Raw genomic sequence first — 21,096 nt, 5'->3', positions numbered from 1 at the left:
ACCACACCAACCCCCAGAAACATGAACATCAGGCCTGGTTATCTTTGGAAGGCGGGGGCTAGTCCCCCGGCCGTATTTATTAAGATATGAAATTAAAAAAAGGTTTTAATTGCATGGTCAACAATTTATACAAAAATCAGCAGGACATTAGATACAATATCGTCAACAAGTTTGAGAGGCTAACCTTAACAAAAACTCTAATACATGTTGTTTCCTAACCGAATCTAACATCCTCATCTTGATTTTTGTATCCTACATTTCTGGCCATATGGCAAGGTCGCTAACCGGTGTCAGGTCCTACTAGCTGCGCCTCACCTAGAGATGTGCGCATGCGCAGCCGGGCCCGGTAATTACTCCGGTCTACGCCGTGAACTCCATTTACCCACTAAAGGAGGGCCCTTAATCTGCGCCATCCGGTGACGTCATGAGTATGCGCGCGCGGGGTGGCTACCAGCCTAAGGAAAGCGTGACTACTCCAACCCGCGCCCCTTTGAAGCATCAGTTACCTTGCCCCTGGAGTTCTAGGAGTGGCCAATGGCCTCCTCCCCCTGGGCGGGAACCTCCATTGGATGATGCCCGCCCCCTCAGACCTTAAAATAGCTGCTCACCGGTCATGACCTTACCGCATGTCCCATACCTAATAAATACGACGACCTGTGGGAAAAATTCTAATGGACAACTACTCTGACTAACACATCAAAGCATTACTGTAAGGCTACAAAGGGAAAAAGGTCCTAAACACCATTGCAAATTATAAAATATTTCAGCATAGTACACAAAAAGGTGAAAAAACTTCCTAAACACAATTGCAAATTATAGCATATTTTACAGTTCACTAAAAAGGGGAAAATTCCTAAAGAAAGCATCATCAGCATAATATCTAACTCGACAATTTCCCTGAGCATTGCCATGATAGCAACAGTCACCTCAAAATTACACCTAACACGACTAATACAGAATCAGCCAATTTTTGTTCCAGGGATGGTGGGTGGGTTAACAAAGAAGCCCCGAGCGCGGGGCACAACACGCTGTGGGGGAGCGTCCAGGGACAAGAGGGTCTCCCGGGCGCTCCCCGCCTCTTTATTCTCAAGGGGCCGGGTGGGGGTGGCGACGCCCCCCGCCCAGCCTCTCCCGCAGCACGCCCCCCCTGACCCGGACATCCTACCCTGGCATCCGGGTCAGGGAGGCCGCCGGCCAATCGGTGGCGGGTCGCGCCCATGAGGGCCCGCCCCACCATCGAGAGGCACTAACGGGGGAGGCGGTCGCCGCGCCGCCATGCGGGCGGGGGGGCCAAGGGCCCCCCCTTTTCACATGGTCAGCGACTGGCTGCCGCTCCCCCCCCCCATCCGACCACACCAACCCCCAGAAACATGAACATGAGGCCTGGTTATCTTTGGAAGGCGGGGGCTAGTCCCCCGGCCGTATTTATTAAGATATGAAATAAAAAAAAAGGTTTTAATTGCATGGTCAACAATTTATACAAAAATCAGCAGGACATTAGATACAATATCGTCAACAAGTTTGAGAGGCTAACCTTAACAAAAACTCTAATACATGTTGTTTCCTAACCGAATCTAACATCCTCATCTTGATTTTTGTATCCTACATTTCTGGCCATATGGCAAGGTCGCTAACCGGTGTCAGGTCCTACTAGCTGCGCCTCACCTAGAGATGTGCGCATGCGCAGCCGGGCCCGGTAATTACTCCGGTCTACGCCGTGAACTCCATTTACCCACTAAAGGAGGGCCCTTACTCTGCGCCATCCGGTGACGTCATGAGTATGCGCGCGCGGGGTGGCTACCAGCCTAAGGAAAGCGTGACTACTCCAACCCGCGCCCCTTTGAAGCATCAGTTACCTTGCCCCTGGAGTTCTAGGAGTGGCCAATGGCCTCCTCCCCCTGGGCGGGAACCTCCATTGGATGATGCCCGCCCCCTCAGACCTTAAAATAGCTGCTCACCGGTCATGACCTTACCGCCACAGGCCAGCATTGTTAACCGATGATCTGGCCTCCCCCTACCTAGACCTAAACCAGGAGCATACTTACTTTGCAAAAAACCCCTCCAACCAGGCCCATAGATTATTAGCCCACCGTACGTTCCCTGCCTCAGTCAAGTGTACCCTGTCCCCAGGTAGAACTAAGCGCCCCAGATACACCCATGTGGAATCGTCTGCAAACGGGGGGCTTGAAATAGTTTGCCAAACGGTGTGTTGATCCTCTTTAACGAGTGATTCAACGCCCTGACCGAGTACCCCTCTCGCCACTGTCACCAGGGATAAGTTGCGACCATACTACTGTGCAACACGGGCAAGTCCTGGCCACCCACCCCGCAGTATAGATAATCACCCCAATAAGGGTGCGCCTCCCCAGTTTGGCCAAATTATTCTCCCCCAGGCGAAGTATCACCCCTGACGGGGGGGCTGCTGAGCTAAGAGTCCCTGGAAGACTTCCTAACTGGCTGGGCATAGGCCCCCCCTCTCAAAGAGTGAGATATTAAAACCCGTTTGTGCCGCCCTTTTCCTACGATCTCCAGAAAGAAAAACATTGACAGGTCTTGGCCGCCACCACGCAGCAGAGATGATTTCCTCAATAAGGATGTGCCCACCCAGTTTGGCCAAATCGTTCTCCCCCAGGTGAAGTATCACCACTGACGGGGAGTAAGTTGTTAGGAGAGTAGCTCAGACCAAAATAATTACTAACTGCCTGGGGCGTATGCCCCCCCCTCTCCCCCTAAGGGGACGGAAACCCCTTCTGTTCCGCCCTCCTCCTACATTCACTTGCAAGGAAAAAGAAACATGTTTGGCACGCCTCACACATGAGTGGCCCACAACCAAGTCCCCATTGTCCGTCCCACGTCTTGCTGCTTTCGTTGAGCTGTTGAAGCCTGCTGATGCCCCGCGGCGAGTTCCTCCCCTGCGTTGACAGGTTTGAGAAACTGCAAAAAAACAGAAAAAACACCAGGCGTGAGTTACCTTGCACGTTACAACACGTCAATCCGCACATATCGTTTAAGAACCTATGAGACAAGCCCATGACGGCATCAGAGAGCTTTACCTGAGTACCAGTTGCGTTACCTGAGAACACATTCATTTTCTGTTAGGCGCGAGGAGATTACGCGATCTGCCCAGAATCGCAGTATGCTGCGCCTCTTTGCTAAGACTCGAACCCTGTTCCCTCTGTTTGAAGATCGACCACCCTTGCTGGTAGGCTGACTTCTCCCCTCGCCTGCCTGTACTGTGGTCTTGGATCCTGTTACGAGACCTTCACACAAAGTCTATGAAACCGTGTGGCTAGAGGCATTGCCATATAATATATTGAATCACTCCTGACAGAGGAGGCAGTGAATAGTGAATAGACCAGGAATAATTTCCGTCTGGACTCAAGTGCTGAGGAGCCCCCCCCCCCTCAGGCAGGTGGTGGGAGGGGGTCACGCTGTCTAAGACCCACTGCTGGTTCCAAACTCTGCTGCTGGGAGTACAACGAGTAGTCACTTACCACGGCTGCCCTGACCAGTTTTATAATCACCCCAGGGAGTTTGGAAGGACATTGTAAGAGGCTCTCCTCTTAAAGTAGTGACGCGATCAACCCTCTGCTTCTCTTGAGCAAAGAACTGTTCAACCTGTACCCGCATGCTCGGTTTGTAAATTAACTTTTTAAAGACAATTACCAATTCACTGTCAAAGATTGGAAGTGCAGTTCGCTTATAGGAAGTCTGGATGAATGCCAAATATCGGTTGGCAGTCCAGTATTCTAGACCGTATATCGAGGGGGACTTCAGACCGTCATCCTTAACTGCAGATGCTCTTACCAGGATGGCATCGGGGCCATAGGATATTCTCGGGAAAGTAACAGGTAGCCTTAAGGATTGGGACTTATGAGGAAAGGCTTTCGTTAACACGGCCCTCCAAGGACCCTGAGATAACTCCCTGGACTGAGTTAGAAGTGGACGGTCTGGGGACTTCTACTTACCGAACCTGTGTGATCACCTACTCCAATAGCCAGGGCAGTGTATACATATTTGCAAGCGCATCGCCTAGGCTTTCTAGTAACCTTCATATCGTCAAGCACTGTAGGTCCTCCTGTCCCGATACCACAATGGTTTCCATAAAGCATCTTCTTACTCGGGCCGCTGGACATTTATAGATTTGCTGTATTTGACACATAATCCAGCCTCCGCTCCTATTCTGCCGATTTTATAACGCAATTGTGTCTAGCTCAAACCGTTCAAAAGTTACAAAATTGCAGCAGTCGATGTTGCCTTGCAGTCAAAGGACCTTTCAGTTGCATATTGCTATATTTAGGTGTTACAGTCCGTACTAATGAGATGCAACCTTTGCACAGACAGGGGAAAACAATGTCAGAGTAATATCACAAATGGGTCCCATCCTGCCACATATTTGGCTTATTCTTGCTGCTAATTCTCAAATTTCTGACGCATTATTTGTCCTGTCGCCTGGTTTAGTCAAGCTAGATTTGATGTAACTCAACCGTGTATAGAGGCCACTCGATGCAGGCTCTAACAATCTTTAAAACAAAAGTGGGTAAATCTTTTCTCAGGATGAAACCAAACTGATAGCCAGTGGAGCTGCATCTGTAACTGTAAAACTTCCAGATACATTGATGCTATAAGTAGTATCGCTTTATTGAGCGAAAAGAAGCAAATTAATTCCTGCCACAGGGGGTATGTATATGTAACTAGTGGCGATATTAAGTTCAGGGCAGGGATGAAGAGTTTGCATATTTCCCAGAGTGCCTGCTAACCAGAGTGTTTTCAGTCCTGCCCCAACCATTATCTCCCTTCTTATTAACTCCCTAGTGGATGCACAGTCTGCCATTTAAACAAAACATTGTCTCTGTTAGCGATAGCAACACAGCGGTTTAGAGTGACCTTCTCAGTTCTTCGCTACCAAAGGGCCTACCACTCAAATCTGGGCTTGTACATGCGTGCCAACCATTACCATCAGCTTGCTAAATAAAGCCATCCTGCTAAAACAAAACATTTGGTCTCCGTTTAAGAAGTGCAACACAGCCCTTTTAATAAACTTCTCCGAGACGATTAACTAATGCTCATTTGCAAGGCTCGCTTCCAGTATCTAATTGCGCGCACTCTCCTATTATTAGCCGGACATTTCTTATTGTAAAATATTTGAATTTTTTGCATTACCAATGGTTTGGTGCTCACACATTCATATTTTATTACATCTGTGATAACTGTGTGGCAAAGCTCTTACACTCGCCCTATATAACTTCCTTTAGCTATACGTTGCCTGCATTTCCACATCTACTCGGAGGGTCAAGGAGGAGTAAGGAGCAAACTGTCCATAGTAGACCAAGAATCTAGAGCACCATTAAATGGGAAACACCAGTCCTCTAACATTTGATAGTGTGTGACTGTCCCTTTACCTGCATATGAAGGGGAAAAGCTGCAATGATCCTTGTCAACTGTGCACTGAAAGTGCGTTCTTGTGATGGTAAATAATATAATATATATAAACAAACACTACGTGAAAGTTGGCACCCCTCAGCTGCATGAACAACTAAATATCCTTAAAATAATGCAGCAGTTATATTTAATCTAAAGCAGATCGTCAGCCTAAGATTTTAATTGAGACTGTAAATGCAGGGATCTGTGCATGTTAAAAATGTTCACACCTACTGCAACATGACATTGGAAAGGCTTCTATTTATTTATTTATTTTTTAAACCCAAAGCACTGATGAGAATCGAACTCAGGATCTACAATTTGACTAGACGGGCGCTTAACCAAATACGCCACAGCACCTTCCCACCGAGGATCCCTCTACGAGGGGATTAAAGAGTAGGTGAGGGATGTATGAGAAGCAAAGGTCAGTTTCGCAGCCTAAGGTCATGCATGAGTGATCATGCTTTATGGTGCATAGTATCATCAGGACAGGCAGCCCGATGACAGTAGAACAGAGGGCCGAGATTGTTTGGCGGTCTCCTAAAGAGTAGCAGATTGTATGTGTGGCTGTCTACTTTTTAACTGGCAAGCAGAAGTGCTTCCTCTCAGCCTGCACGCAAATGTAGGGCAGGTGGCAGCTGTGCTCACACAGAGGCGTGCATCATGCCAAACATCCATGTGTACATTAGAATACTTTACGGTTTTCCTTAAAATGAACTAGATTTTTGTGCTTCAACCACACCGCAAAAGAGGCGTTATGCTCACCCCTTAATAACATCCACCAAAGCCCTTTCAAGATTCCAGAGTTTAAACAAACCCTCTTATAATTAGAAAACGGCCAAAGTAAGAGTCGATAAACAATAGGCTAGCTTAGAGGACTCGTGCTCCTGCTGCAAAGATTCACCAGCATTAGGCTTGTGTAGGAGTACAACAAACGTAATCCAAAGACCCATGACACCTTTTCAGCAACAATTTTATAAGAAACATCAAATGCGCTGGGATGCATTACTCACGGAAACTTTCTTAAGTAAAAAACACTTTAACAACATGACTCTTTCCATATCCCAAAACCATTGTTGCCTACAGCGAATACAAAAGTCGACTGGGCCCGCCTTGAACAGAAGACAAACAAAGCAGCAGAGATACCGGGAATCGAACACGGGGCTTCATACATGCACGGCAGGCACTCAACCACTGAGCTACGTCCCCTCAGATCAACCGGTTGCGCGGGATGCATTCATTCAATTAGTATTTTTCCATTACCCATACTGTGCAGCATTCCCGCCAACCCACACCTTCTTTAACGTGGCCATCTAATTACTCAGGATATCCTACATGTTGCCTATGTATATCCTTAATTAAATGTTCTAAAGCGTGGTATATAAATACAGCAACAAACATCACAATTTAAATGGGAAAATAAACCTTTTCTAGATTATTCAATCCACTCCAGCAAGATTAGCAGAGCTGTATCAGGTAATGTCTGCAAAGGAGGAGTTTGCTATCTAAGGTAGCAGACACGTTTGGGCACGCACTCCTAGTCAAGTCGAACATTGACTTTTTAAAGTTGTAGACAAGAACCTGCGTTCTACTTGCATAAAACTTGTAAACAAATTTAGTGTCTAGCTGGGCTTTAACCTCCATAGAGGAAAACTAAACTCCCTCCCCCATTACAGCTAAAATTCAACACACATTCATGACGGTGCATTTACTGAATACGAACAGGTGTTTGTAAAATAACTGCATTGTCTATGTTCCTGCCCTGATGTTCTACGCATACAGTAGCATGGTTAGACACCCCCACTTAACTTATTCCTTCCACAACGGCTGGCCCGCTCCGTCATGCGGTCCGGCGCTTCTCCCAGGCAGAACCTCGGGCCTCTGGTCATTCCTTCCCGTGCGGCGCACAGCTGTTCTTCCATCCTCCTCGCGGCCTCCAGGCCCCCGTCCGAGCACGAGAAACCGGACATCAGAGCTGCACAGGGAGAGAAACAGAGGAGATTACGTTAACACGCTGTGGGGGAGCGTCCAGGGACAAGAGGGTCTCCCGGGCGCTCCCCGCCTCTTTATTCTCAAGGGGCCGGGTGGGGGTGGCGACGCCCCCCGCCCAGCCTCTCCCAAGCAGCACGCCCCCCCTGACCCGGACATCCTACCCTGGTATCCGGGTCAGGGAGGCCGCCGGCCAATCGGTGGCGGGTCGCGCCCATGAGGGCCCGCCCCACCATCGAGAGGCACTAAAGGGGGAGGCGGTCGCCGCGCCGCCATGCGGGCGGGGGGGCCAAGGGCCCCCCCTGTTCATTACTAACAATAGTACATGGGGTTTGCACCAAAAAATAAAGCAACTTGGAAGCAGGTGTTTCTTTTCAGACTTTGCATGTGTGTTGCACTGTACAGCACACAGTACAAAGTAGAGAACGTTTTACAGTTTGTCTAGGCATAGTATTTTGTACTGGAAGCATACGCTTCCAGTACAAAACCTGTGCTAGAATCACCCCCCACCCGTGCACTAAGGCTCAAAAGTATGTGCGTGGCCCTCAGTAGCCTTATTGTGCACCGAATTAGGGAGAGGGGACGAGAGTGCCATATCTCTGCCCGTCTCGCAACGCAACAACTTTGGTTGGTGCGCTGCATTGCATGAGAGGTATATTTGGCCTTTAGTCTAAAGCCATTACATTATAAATGTCACGTTCAGTCCCTGATGTATCCCTACTCACTGCCAATCACAGTACGGTTATTAAGCAAGGGTCCCGAATTTACTGAATTAGCTTGCGTAAGTAAAGCAGTTTTTAGGGCTCGGCCTACGTCAACCCTGCGTCAGCAGGGGAGGCGGAGCTCCGAGCTCTTATGTTATAAAAAAAAAGTTTCTTTAGGGATCCGGGCTGCAACATTCCTTAGTGCGCGCGCGTTTTTTATGGCATCTGCATAGTGATTCGTCTTCGCTGTGCTGTGTTTTTAGTAGCCTTGACGCGATAGGCTTAATGTAATTTGTCCTTCGCCATGTTGGCATTTTCTGTGTGGTTACGCGCACAGCAGTGCATTAATTTCAATTAGGAGCTGTCAGGGTGCCGTGATAATGTAATGCAGATGTTGTGGGCGCGTTCACCAGTCTGCAGTGAATGGCGCGCGTTCGTGCTTTTCTTGTGTTTTCTTTCCGTGTAGGGCAGACATGAAAGGCATTGTCTTAAGAGCAGAAGGCCATATATCTTCAATTATCTCGCCATCACGGCGGAGATAATTGAAAACATATGCCTGGAGTGGCGCGCGCGCGAGGCCGAGAGCTGAGCAGGATGACTCCATGCCACAGTGTAAGCAGTGCTTAATTTGTAGAAAAATAAGTCCCGGTGCTCAAAATCTTTCTTATGCGGCGGCCGCAACTTCTCACAGTTATTCACCTGGTTAAATTACTACGCCACCCAATTGTACCATTGTTATGGCCACTGCCTACACTGACAACTCGGAAGCAGCCAGAATAAAAAATAAACTACTGCTTGAGCATCACGACATCGATTATAACAGTCTACTTATTTCACAACTGCATTCATTCAAACAAAATGCATTTGAAAGTGAGTTCCTGGGCAAATTGCTTTCATGTGCCGAGCATTACGATCTGCGGCAATAAAGAGGTGTTTTTTAGAAACAAAGTTGGGTAGACTGTTAATTGCTATATGTAACAAAATCAGACCATTCAGTTTAGCGTGTAGAAGCAATTTACTTGAGAATGTTTTTGCATGAAAGTATAGCCATTCAAACATGTCAAAGCACTGGATTGTCCAGAGGGGATTAAACAGTCCACCTAAATACTTTTTTATTTATTTAGTAGTGAATTTATGAACATTTATGTAGTGAATGCCACCTGGTAGGCATACGCCTTTTGGTGCAAGAGCTTTACATTCTTAAAATGTATTAGTTTGTAAGGGTAGTCCACTGTGCCTCGCAGCGCTTTGGTCGCCTTTGACTATGAACATGAAGCAGCTTTGGAAAAGTGCGTTTTGCCTACTAGCCCCGAACTAGTTATAAGTACAGGGCCAGTGTAATGCCCCCAATAAGCAGCGGGTGCTGGTAAAAGGTAGCAGTGGGCATTCTTGGCACAGTGGTGCAGTGTGCAGCCTGCAGTGGAAGGTAACCACGAGCGCAGGCAAGTGAGTCTGCCCAGCACCTGTCAAAGACTTTAATGCCTCTGGGCACAGCCCGGGTAACTTGCCGTTATCGTGTGTGTAGTGAGTGCAGAGTAGTGAGTGCAGAGTAGTGAGTGCAGAGTAGTGAGTACAGAGTGCAGAGTAGTGAGTGCAGAGTAGTGAGTGCAGAGTAGTGAGTGCAGAGTAGTGAGTGCAGAGTAGTGAGTGCAGAGTAGTGAGTGCAGATTAGTGAGTGCAGAGTGGTGAGTGCAGATTGGTGAGTGCAGATTGGTGAGTGCAGAGTAGTGAGGGCAGAGTGCAGAGTAGTGAGGGCAGAGTAGTGAGGGCAGAGTAGTGAGGGCAGAGTAGTGAGGGCAGAGTAGTGAGTGCAGAGTAGTGAGGGCAGAGTGCAGAGTAGTGAGTGCAGAGTAGTGAGTGCAGAGTAGTGAGTGCAGATTAGTGAGTGCAGAGTAGTGAGTGCAGAGTAGTGAGGGCAGAGTAGTGAGGGCAGAGTAGTGAGGGCAGAGTAGTGAGGGCAGAGTAGTGAGTGCAGAGTAGTGAGGGCAGAGTGCAGAGTAGTGAGTGCAGAGTAGTGAGTGCAGAGTAGTGAGTGCAGATTAGTGAGTGCAGAGTAGTGAGTGCAGAGTAGTGAGTGCAGAGTAGTGAGTGCAGAGTAGTGAGTGCAGATTAGTGAGTGCAGAGTAGTGAGGGCAGAGTAGTGAGGGCAGAGTAGTGAGGGCAGAGTAGTGAGGGCAGAGTAGTGAGTGCAGAGTAGTGAGGGCAGAGTGCAGAGTAGTGAGTGCAGAGTAGTGAGTGCAGAGTAGTGAGTGCAGATTAGTGAGTGCAGAGTAGTGAGTGCAGAGTAGTGAGTGCAGAGTAGTGAGTGCAGAGTAGTGAGTGCAGAGTAGTGAGTGCAGATTGGTGAGTGCAGAGTGGTGAGTGCAGAGTGGTGAGTGCAGAGTAGTGAGGGCAGAGTGCAGAGTAGTGAGGGCAGAGTAGTGAGGGCAGAGTAGTGAGTGCAGAGTAGTGAGGGCAGAGTAGTGAGGGCATAGTAGTGAGGGCAGAGTAGTGAGGGCAGAGTAGTGAGGGCAGAGTAGTGAGTGCAGAGTAGTGAAGGCAGAGTAGTGAGTGCAGAGTAGTGAGTGCAGAGTAGTGAGGGCAGAGTAGTGAGTGCAGAGTAGTGAGGGCAGAGTAGTGAGGGCAGAGTAGTGAGGGCAGAGTAGTGAGTGCAGAGTAGTGAGTGCAGAGTAGTGAGTGCAGAGTAGTGAGTGCAGAGTAGTGAGTGTAGAGTAGTGAGGGCAGAGTAGTGAGGGCAGAGTAGTGAGGGCAGAGTAGTGAGGGCAGAGTGCAGAGTAGTGAGTGCAGAGTAGTGAGGGCAGAGTAGTGAGTGCAGAGTAGTGAGTGCAGAGTAGTGAGGGCAGAGTAGTGAGTGCAGAGTAGTGAGGGCAGAGTGCAGAGTAGTGAGTGCAGAGTAGTGAGTGCAGAGTAGTGAGGGCAGAGTAGTGAGGGCAGAGTAGTGAGTGCAGAGTAGTGAGGGCAGAGTGCAGAGTAGTGAGGGCAGAGTAGTGAGGGCAGAGTAGTGAGGGCAGAGTAGTGAGGGCAGAGTGCAGAGTAGTGAGTGCAGAGTAGTGAGTGCAGAGTAGTGAGTGCAGAGTAGTGAGGGCCGAGTAGTGAGGGCCGAGTAGTGAGGGCCGAGTAGTGAGGGCCGAGTAGTGAGGGCAGAGTAGTGAGGGCAGAGTAGTGAGGGCAGAGTAGTGAGTGCAGAGTAGTGAGTGCAGAGTAGTGAGGGCAGAGTAGTGAGGGCAGAGTAGTGAGTGCAGAGTGCAGAGTAGTGAGGGCAGACTAGTGAGGGCAGAGTAGTGAGGGCAGAGTGCAGAGTAGTGAGGGCAGAGTAGGGAGTGCAGGTGCAGAGTGGTGTGTGCTGTTGAGTGCAGAGTGGTGTGTGCTGTTGAGTGCAGAGTGCTGTGTATTGACAATGTAAATGACAATGCCATTTATTTATGATTTAAAGAAAAAAAAAGAAATGTCATGAGCAATGCCAATAGCTCTACCTTTAATGATGCCGAGACCATTGCATTGTAAATGCTTGTTCTCATGGTTGTAGATGAACTGCACCGTTGTCAGAGCTAACCCTGTTGAACAGAGAGTAGTGCAGTGTTTAATTTCACACTTTTTGCTCTCATTGTTAAGTTTATTTAGAAAAAAGCGCGCATCAAATACCTAATCTGCAAATGTTTTAGCAAGAACACTTCCAACAGTCCTTAATGTGGTAAAAGAAGGGCAAGCGACTATTCTTCCTGATGTTATGTTGCCATTTTCTGTTCATATAAAACACTTCATCTCCGTGGATGTGCGGTATCCTGAAGCACGTTTGGATTATAGCGCCTTTACATTCTGGAAAATAATTTTGTAAAGAAAATATCCCTGGTATTTTTTTTGGTCCCTCTTTTTAATAAAGTCGGCTATAATCACTTTAAGCAAAAAGTATGTCTGACCGAAACACACTGCTCCAAAACCTAAAATGGAACTATTGCTCCCAGGCTTATGCTTTAGCATGTATGATTTCAAAGATTGGTACTTGAAAAAGTCCAGAGGTAGCTCTGTTCCAGAATACAAAACAGGTCTCTTTGGAACTGAGGTGCTCATTTAGACCCAAGTGAGTGGTCTGCCAACCTTCCGTGGCCGCTATTCCTGCAGCAAACTCCTCCCCACATCTACAGATTCCCGCTAGTTTGACATTGAACTTTCCAATGAAAGTGCTCCAGGTGGCACAGCGGGAACACATTTGATAAAAATGTAATGCCATCCCCCTCACCCACTACCCCATCAGTAGTATGGTTTACATGGTACTCATTGTCAGGAAAATAGACCACAGGAAGGACAAACCAATAGGGTGGGCGTTTACGTGTTCTAAAGAGGGAGCCCTGTGGCTGCTTTTGAAATGTTTCTTAAGGGCAAACCGAGGCTCTTCATCCAGATTCAGAGGCTGTCTTTAAAAGTCAATCGCTTCCCTTGTCTCTAAAGGAGATGGGGAGCTACTGGAATGGCTGCTAGAACATCCACCAATTTTTGGTTGATGTGCCATATCCTCTATTAGTAAACAAGGTCTGTATGGACAGATTTACCAACCTTTTGCTCCAGATTTACGCCTCAGAAATGTCGCAAATTGATTATTTCAAATGTACCTTCCAGCACTTGTTCTGCTCTCGAATGTTGCCGGAAAGTAGCGAAAAGCATTACTTTGCATCATGGGGCAGTACTTGGACGTTTCCATGCAGCTACCCAAGGGTTTTGGTGGAAAGGCCTATCTATTAATAATAGCACCAAAAAATAACAACTTATTGAGATTGGTGTTAATTCGGAGAATGCTTTTATTTCTGCAATCTTTTCTTAACTTTGCAAGTGTGGTGCGCTGTACTGCACACTACCAAAGTGGGGGAAACTTTAAAGTTTGTTTAGTCATAGAATGTTATACTGGAAGCGTACACTTCCAGTTCAAAATCTTTGCTACATGACGTAGATACCTTTGCAATATTTTGAAAAGTTGTGTCTGTGGCACAACGCCTGATTGTGGGACAACTTTGGAGATAGATCAGGCCAGTGTTGCATCTTAATAGATGTCGCTTTTTCCTACTGTCTCTCTCTCATGCAGTACAGCAACGTTGGTCACTGTGCTGAGGTATGCGAGTTTTTAGTAAACCCACCCCTCATTTTTAATAATCTGTGCAGAGAGCACTGAACACATTCTGCCTGTGTGACCTTTTGAAAGTTGAGGCTCTGTTTTCTATTAAAATCTTTTCTTATGGGACTATCACCATCAATAGATATCATTTTGTATGATCTCACTGCCAATGTCAAGCCATTGATAAGAATAGTACCAACATGAAAGCCTTTGACGTATGAATTCTGACGCTTTAAAGGAGGAATCAGGATATTCTATCTTTTCCTGTTGAACAAAAATACCTACCTGCTTTAATAACCACAGCTGGAGCTTGAAACAGTCATCGTTGCACAACCATTGCCCTGCCTAGTCCTTCTCCTCAGGAGCATCCACATGCAGGGTGACCTAGGGAAGAAAGGACAATATAAAGATTGCTCCAGGTCTAAGATACCATGTGGTTGTAGGCAGTGTTCCATGTCACTGTCTTGGGAGACACAGTTATTAAGTTTACTATGTTAGATGAAGGTGCATCGTCTCCTTAGTTTTAGAGTTGGTTCCATTATGAATGTCACCAGTGTTTTACTTGAGGCCCCGGAGAAGACGGACAGATACATGGACATTCTAGTAAAGAAAGTTTTTCCAGCATTGGCTAATTACATGTTAGCAGCAAGTTAAAAAGCTCTCGTTGGGTGCTATGACCATGTCCTCTGAGACTCCAGGGACCAGTTCACTTAGCATATAAGTCATGATCACAGGGAGGATTTTAAAAGAGGGTAATCATCCGAGACCAGGTCATTGGCGAACCTGTAGATTCAGCCAAATTGTCTTCAGATAGCTGCTGTTGTGGTGTTATCCTGAGACGTACATCCTGGCTATGTCCGTTACATTCATAGGATTGCCAGAATTCACTAAATACAAAGTAATTCCAAACATGAAACCATGGGGCATATTTACTGGTGGAGCGTGGCGTTAGCCTTTTTGGCTTAACGTCACGCTCCGCCACTTCTGAAAAGAAGGGCTGCACCATATTTACAACAATATTGTGCAGCTCTGTGTTTCCTCCTACGCTGGCGTAACAGCCTAGCGCCAACACAGGAACCCTCGCACCATAGTGCAAGGGTGTCTGCGTTGAGAGGCAAATTGTTTATGTGCAGGGTGGTGTCCCTTCCTGCTCATAGACAATATTTAAATGCCTAAAAAAAAAGTGACGTTCCTGTGGCGATAGGGGCTTGTAAATATGCCCTCCTAGTCTCTAAAATTGGTTGTCCAGGAGAAAAAGAGAAATTTCCTAAAAACTCACCTCAATGGATACTCTAGAAGTTATCAATCCTGGTGGTTTTAAACACCCTGCTAGCAGGAACAGCAGCAATATTAGTATTGCCAGCCAGAACACACAGCTATTGTTCCTGTAACATGCCTTTCAACTGGGGAAAAGGAAATCATTAGCCTTCTGCAGCTGTTGGGAAAGCTCCCCCGTACTGCTAGATAATTAGCTTATCACCATCTTTCTCACATAGTATCAAATGCGAATGGGTTGTATCATTGCATCTGTCTTCCAGTTTGGCTAGGAATTTCATAAGACAATAACACAAATGGATGCTAGATATTGTATAGTCTACCACACATTTATTTGATTTCTTCCAGAACTCTACAAAGTGCTTCAAACCTCCTCCTTCTGACCCAGTTGGTTCAGGCTGTGCAAAACTTGACATAGAAAACTGTAGTTCAGAATGTTCCAAAATACAAAAAAGGTATATACTTGATCTATGTTTCATCACAAAAATGGTCTGAATCTCTGATACAAATAAAACCTGAAGACAGCAAACAGAAGGTTCAAGGTACAAATGCTCAGCACTATTGTGCTATTCAGGAATTCTCCCCTGCTACATCAGGGAGATTGGATATGCACCGTTGATGTACAGGAAGTTGACTTTCTGATACGAGTCAGATGAAATCAGGGAAATATTCGCTTTAGGTTCTTGAAACTACTCTACCATTAGAGTCCTGAACTTCAATTTGACGTTGACCCCAAAAACCTGCTACAAATGAACGTCACTGGTGACAGCTTCCCTTTATCTTCATCTACCCATAGTAAAACAGTTTATTATTCAGCTAAAGTGACACCTCATCAATCCTTTATGACTTTGGCTACAAATAAATTTTAACCCGTAAATAAGGGTAATAAAAGTGAATCCTTCTGGGGCCAAGCAGTCTGTTAACCGCCTCTTATATCCGATGACCATGCATATCTCTTCTCTTCCTTGCTTAATGGCATCATGAATCTTTATACAATGGATCACTTGATTACCCCTGTAAAGTAGTACTTTCTAGAGGAGAAGGATGACAGGATCCCTTTCTGCAGTAGCATTTCACTTGTTTCCTTGGTAGTACTGTGGAAGGTATGGTCTTCTGAAATTCTTTTCCAACTCAGTTAGTTATGGTTGATTAATCAATGTGAGGTACAGGCATGGGTGCATTCACAATACAAGAAAGATTGTCCACCAAGGAGTAGTTGCACCAAGTTAATGTGCCTGAGCTGAGAGCAGATGGGCTAGATCTGAATTCCTTCCTGCTATCTGTACCATTGAGCTCCATTCTGATATTAATGGATAATGCTACAACATTGTGTTATGTGTAAAACTGGGAGGACCAATTCCATAGTTCTTTCAGAGGAGCCCCCCCTCCCCCACGACCCAACTCTAAGGTCAGTGTCCTTTTTATTGATAGATTGGTGAGATTAATTTAACACAAACCTCACTCATATTCACGAAGATTATTGACGTGAAACAAAGCAAGTTAAGAATGATCCACATTGCTCCTAACCTGCCATGTCTTGGTTGGTATCCAGGACTTCTCCCCAAGAGCAATGTACAATGGCTTCTATGCAGGCCATATCACCTTTATTTGATATCAGGCAACATTATGTATTCTAGACTACAGGCATGGAAACTTTTCTGTTTGACTCCAGAATATCTTCAGTATGGTCATTTGTATATCCCTGCAGATTTTAAGCCTGCGTTTGGTGCTTCAAAAACAGTCTGACCCAAAAACAAGAGCCCAGCCTTTCGTTTTTGGCAACATTAACCATTTTATGTTCCTGTAAAACATGCTATTACTCCCCTTATATACTTCTTTTGCACACATCTTTTTTCTGCATCCCTTGAATTTAACATTTCCTAGAGAGATTTTCAAAGAAACTTCCCCATTCAAAAGCTTGTCCCTATCCTGTCGTTTTCTAAATTGTTGGAGCTCCAATCAAACCTATTTGTAAATCAGGCTGCCGGCACTTGGAAGTTCACTTTCCTTATTGCCGTTACATCGGCTACGATGATGAATTACTGATCTAGTGGATCAAAGAGCCGTACACATTTTTCCATTACAACAAATTGTCTCAGAGCATGACTGCTTTCCTTCTCAAGGTGATCTTGTAATTCAACATAAATTTAGCTAATTAATTGCCAAATTTGTCACTAATTCAACACTTGAGCACCGAGGCCGCTTCATACCTTAGTTTTTAAGAGATATCTTCGGTACTATATCAATAAAACTAATGAACTTCCTAAATCAGAAACGTTTTTTATTATTGATCTATCTGCATTTGGTTAGTATCCCCAAAGGTATCTGTGGTAAGGTGAGTAGTAACCAGCATTATTATGAGCCTCTTCTAGGTAGCTCCAGGTTGCATCTTTCACAAATCAAGGTAGCTTCTGTTCTTAAGGAAATATCCTTTACTTAAGTTTTAAAAAGTAGTTACTTGCTTATCAGTGGATCCCTTTATCAAAGACTATTACATATATTCTGACAGCTGAACAGATAGTCTAGTGGGTCGAGCTTCTTTGTGAAACTTGTTTGCATGACTGGGTTCTTGCCATATCTTGCTACTGTCCTAGTTTATCTGTCTTGGACTGAGGGAATATACTTGCTATTCGATTCAACAGTTTTTTGAATATCAGAGAAAATCCCATGTTACATACTTTTAATCATGATTCTCTTGTCATTGTTTAAACATCTTGCGTTCCCTTTGTTAAATCAGAATAGCCAACTTTTTAAAATAGATCCTTTCTTCACCCCACTTGTCAAAATCAACTACCTAACTGACTTGCTGTGCATTCTAGAACATTGGAGCATATAAAATCCATAAAATGTCAGTGTGTGACTTTGTTCTTTTATGGTTTTGAAGAGAAGTGTACTTTATGTTTAACGGTTGTGATTCTGATTGACTTTGATGAACAATACAGAAAAAAAATTAAGCATGCTTTCTTCGACACTTTATTTGCAAGATGAGTGTTGTATATCCGATTGTGCTGTAGGAAACTTTACATGCACTGACGTGTTGCATTATTTATGAATTTAGGAACTGGGAACACAAGTAAGTTATGTTTCATTCAGCCATTGATATTGCTGAATAGTGAGTCATGAAGTCAATTTAGCAGTCTGTCTCAAATTGTCCACAGTAGTGGAAAAGACTCTTTACTGTTTATCTGGCTGCCTTTTTTATCTACCTAGCATGTGAGTCGTTGGTATGTGTTAGTCTCTAGGTTCTTGTCACTAAACTGTAACATCTGAACCCTTTTTTAGGAAGGCCCCTGTAGAAGAAAATTCCAAGCCTGACGATACGGAAGCCAAAACAACTGTACCAGAAGTCAAGACGATCCCGAACAATGCCACACAGACAAATGAGAATGAGAGCAAGGCATGATCCTGTAATATGGGAAAGGAGCAAAAATGACAAAACAACTTCACCTGAGCATTTACGAAAAGAGAAAACACATGCCCACACACATTTCATTCCCTAGTGTCTTTTTGCCTTTTTTTAAAAATAATGAATTTAATTTTTTGTTGTTGTTGTAGATTTGTAGAAAGGATTCCGTTGTTCGTGCATTTGCTCTCGAAGAACAAATCAGAAAAGCAAATTTCGTAAAAACCAGAGTCCGATAGCCAAAAAGTGTGCTGTCCCATAAAAAAGATGTGAAAACGACAAAATATGTGTAAAAAGTAGAGTGAGAACACAAGCGATAAGTTATAGATGTACAGCGGACACAGAAAACATTTTTTATTGTTTATTTGCTTATCCTTTATGAATACATCCTCCTAAGTACACATTCATGTGCTACTAATGCATCTCATTTTTCTCAAATGATGTAATACAGTCCACAATTATTTTTCATAATTTTCCTTTAAGTTTTAATTAAAACTCAGTTTCACTTAGCATTGGCTTATGATTCTGAAAGTATCGCCCTTCTCCGCTAGCTTCAGTTTGCTACCCATACATACAGTATATTATTTTTTTTTTTTTAGAAAGAATGCCAAATTGTAGCTTAAGAGTATATTTCAATTTGCAGTATTCAGCTACATGTTTTTCGGAAGGGGCAAGGGTGTTGTTGGGTAGTGGGCCGTTTTGCCAACTTTTATTTTCCAGTGTTTACAAGCTGCATAATTATTTTTTAAAACATTTGTTGTGTTCATACATCTTGTTTTTATTTGTGTAAACGTAACTGCCTTTTTTAATAGACACAGAAAATGAATATATAATAGTTTACTAGCATGCTAGCTTTGTGGAAAAATACTGTATTTTAAAAAAAAAAAAAATGTTCGCAGTCCTCTGTTTAACCATTCACCAAATTCTTTTTCACCTCAATCTCATAGGAGCAACAAAACAGTTCCTAGTTCACTTTTAATTTTACAGCAACCATTTGCTGATCAATCAGTTGTCTCTGATTTTTTTTCTCTTTTCTTTTAATGTTCTATTTTTCCACATATTTTTTTTAATTGCCCTCATATATCACTTCGAAAATGAATTGAAAGGGACAGTATACAGTTATGGCTGGTCTCAAGCAAAGAGTGGTACAAATTAATTTACCCTCTTCAGAATTAAAACAATAAGTAGTTGTATTTATATTTCACAAGGCTAAGCTGAAGAAGATGTCTCTTCAAGCAACCACTTCGGTTTGGGATTTATGAGGACAATCTGTCTCACTGGGGCTCTCCGCTTAAGAGATTTGTCAACCTTGTCTAAAATGCTCAGTACTTGAGGAGAGCTTCTGTTATCTTCCAAAAGATTTCAACTTGAAAGAGTTTTTCTAACTTTCATGACCTAAGTGAAACTGAAAAACAGCAGCTATAGATGCATTCACATTAAGATTTGAGCGAGGATGCCTGTAGGAAGACAGATGTGGCAAGGAAAGGACCGCCCCTTTGTATAGGAATATTTCTTTTTTTACATGTTTTTCCTCCCTCATGCTACCTTTGACCTGCAAGCTTGTGCAATGTGGATGCGTGAATATTTTAGCGTGAAATGTGTTTTTGTCATAGTATCAAAATACAATTATATAGTTCGGCTGTGAAAGGTGTGTTGCATAGCTTTGGAGATTAATTCAGGAAATAAAAAAAAAATCTTAAAAAGAGACACTGTTAGAAGAACAGGCGCCTTTTTTAAACAAGACGGACAATGCTATAGCACGGATTGATTTTCTAAAGTGGCAGGAATAGATACAAAGGAAAACAACTGCTTTTTGGCTCTGTAACACAAAAACCGCACTTCAATGTACCTTTTATAATGATGCGGTCTTAACAGTGACATTTATAGATGATACATTCAAACTGTGAAAAATAATGGTCTTGTCATTTGCTAAGTGTGTTTTTTTAAGCATTTCTCTCAGTTTCTGAGGATGCAAATGGAGGATTTTAAATGTGTAGCTGCAGCCTTCCGTATGTTAGCTTCTGTTTGGGCTGTATTGCAGTTGTAATAAAACACACTTGTTGTTCCGCCTACACACGGGTTGAAGCATTGTATTTGATTCAGGCGTTCAGCACGGGCCTTTGATTGGCAAAATCAGGTCTTTGAGAATATGAAATCCATGTGTTGTAGGACCATAGGAGTGTAGGCTCAACTCACTTTTTAATTGATCAGTTGGCATGTAAAACGTTGTTTAAGAAAAGTTTAAGGAAGATGAGACCCCTCATTTCCTTCCTGCTGAGTCCCTAAAATATATTTGTGGAAATCTCATACACTCTGGAGGATATTTAAGTTGTCATATGACAGCTCCTGATTAATCAATGGAAAATGAAATGGTGTACTTTGCTCAGTTCCCATTCACTTTAATTTAAATAGTGTCGCCTTTCGCCAGTGGGTACATTTTGCCACTTCAAGTGACTGGCTAGAGAACACTGATGATCTTATCCATAATAACCAGGCGTACTGTCTCCTGGGAAGCTTTATTTAAGCCTTCCCTATGCATCAGGTACATTCTGAAGTGCAGCTTGATGACAAGAAAATGTTTATGTAGTCTTATAATGTCCTCAGTGCATTTTGTAACCTTACCAAGGAGGCAAATATGCCATATGAGTACTGTGTAGCATAATGACTGATACCTTACACCTAGTTTGCCGAATATGTACTATAAGTTGTAAGTCATAACCATTTGAATATTGATCAGCCAAGATAAAACCGAATCTCCAAAATCCCAAGGACTAAATCTGTGTTCTATATTGTATACACTGCTACACTGAGCAAGGTGTGTTTGGGTGGCCAAGTAGCTTTGTGCTGATGTGTCTCAAAAAGTAAATTTCACTGGAATAATACTAGCCTACCGAAAGGTTGCACCAGTTGGCCCATTTGTTATACTGCTATATGTGCATGAATACTTGTTAATAGTCGGTCCTTTTCACATAATTTATCTTTCTGTCTGTGAGAGCATACGGCCAAGTTTAAACACCGTTTATAGCTTTTCACTAGTCTGCTTCTGGATAATTGGAGAAGCTTGCATTTTAGTTTGCGGAGCTATATCAACTCTTGCAAACTGAACTGTGAACTTGAACAGGGACCAACGCTACATGATTCGCTTTGTGTATTTATATATGTATATTGTTATACATATATATTTATTGATATGTGGGGGA

The 21,096-nt window shown here is 44.1% G+C and overlaps 1 protein-coding gene across 4 annotated transcripts in view; it reads left to right on the top strand.

Moving 5' to 3' along the window:
• The window catches only part of NCAM1 (neural cell adhesion molecule 1), a 792,292-nt gene extending 773,485 nt beyond the window's left edge, over window positions 1-18,807 (top strand). For all 4 annotated transcript variants that reach the window (XM_078682361.1, XM_078682362.1, XM_078682363.1 and 1 more), the window contains one exon: window positions 17,776-18,807. In XM_078682361.1, the coding sequence (XP_078538487.1) occupies window positions 17,776-17,896 (121 nt within the window). In that variant the 3' untranslated portion in view covers window positions 17,897-18,807. The remainder of the gene's footprint in view (window positions 1-17,775) is intronic.
• The last annotated feature ends 2,289 nt before the right edge of the window (window positions 18,808-21,096 follow it).

The sequence above is a fragment of the Lissotriton helveticus genome, chromosome 3_1, assembly GCF_964261635.1.
Source record: "Lissotriton helveticus chromosome 3_1, aLisHel1.1, whole genome shotgun sequence".
Classification (NCBI taxonomy): Eukaryota; Metazoa; Chordata; class Amphibia; order Caudata; family Salamandridae; genus Lissotriton; species Lissotriton helveticus.
The sequence above is the reverse complement of the archived record's forward strand: the minus strand, read 5'-3'. Positions and strand labels throughout refer to the sequence as shown.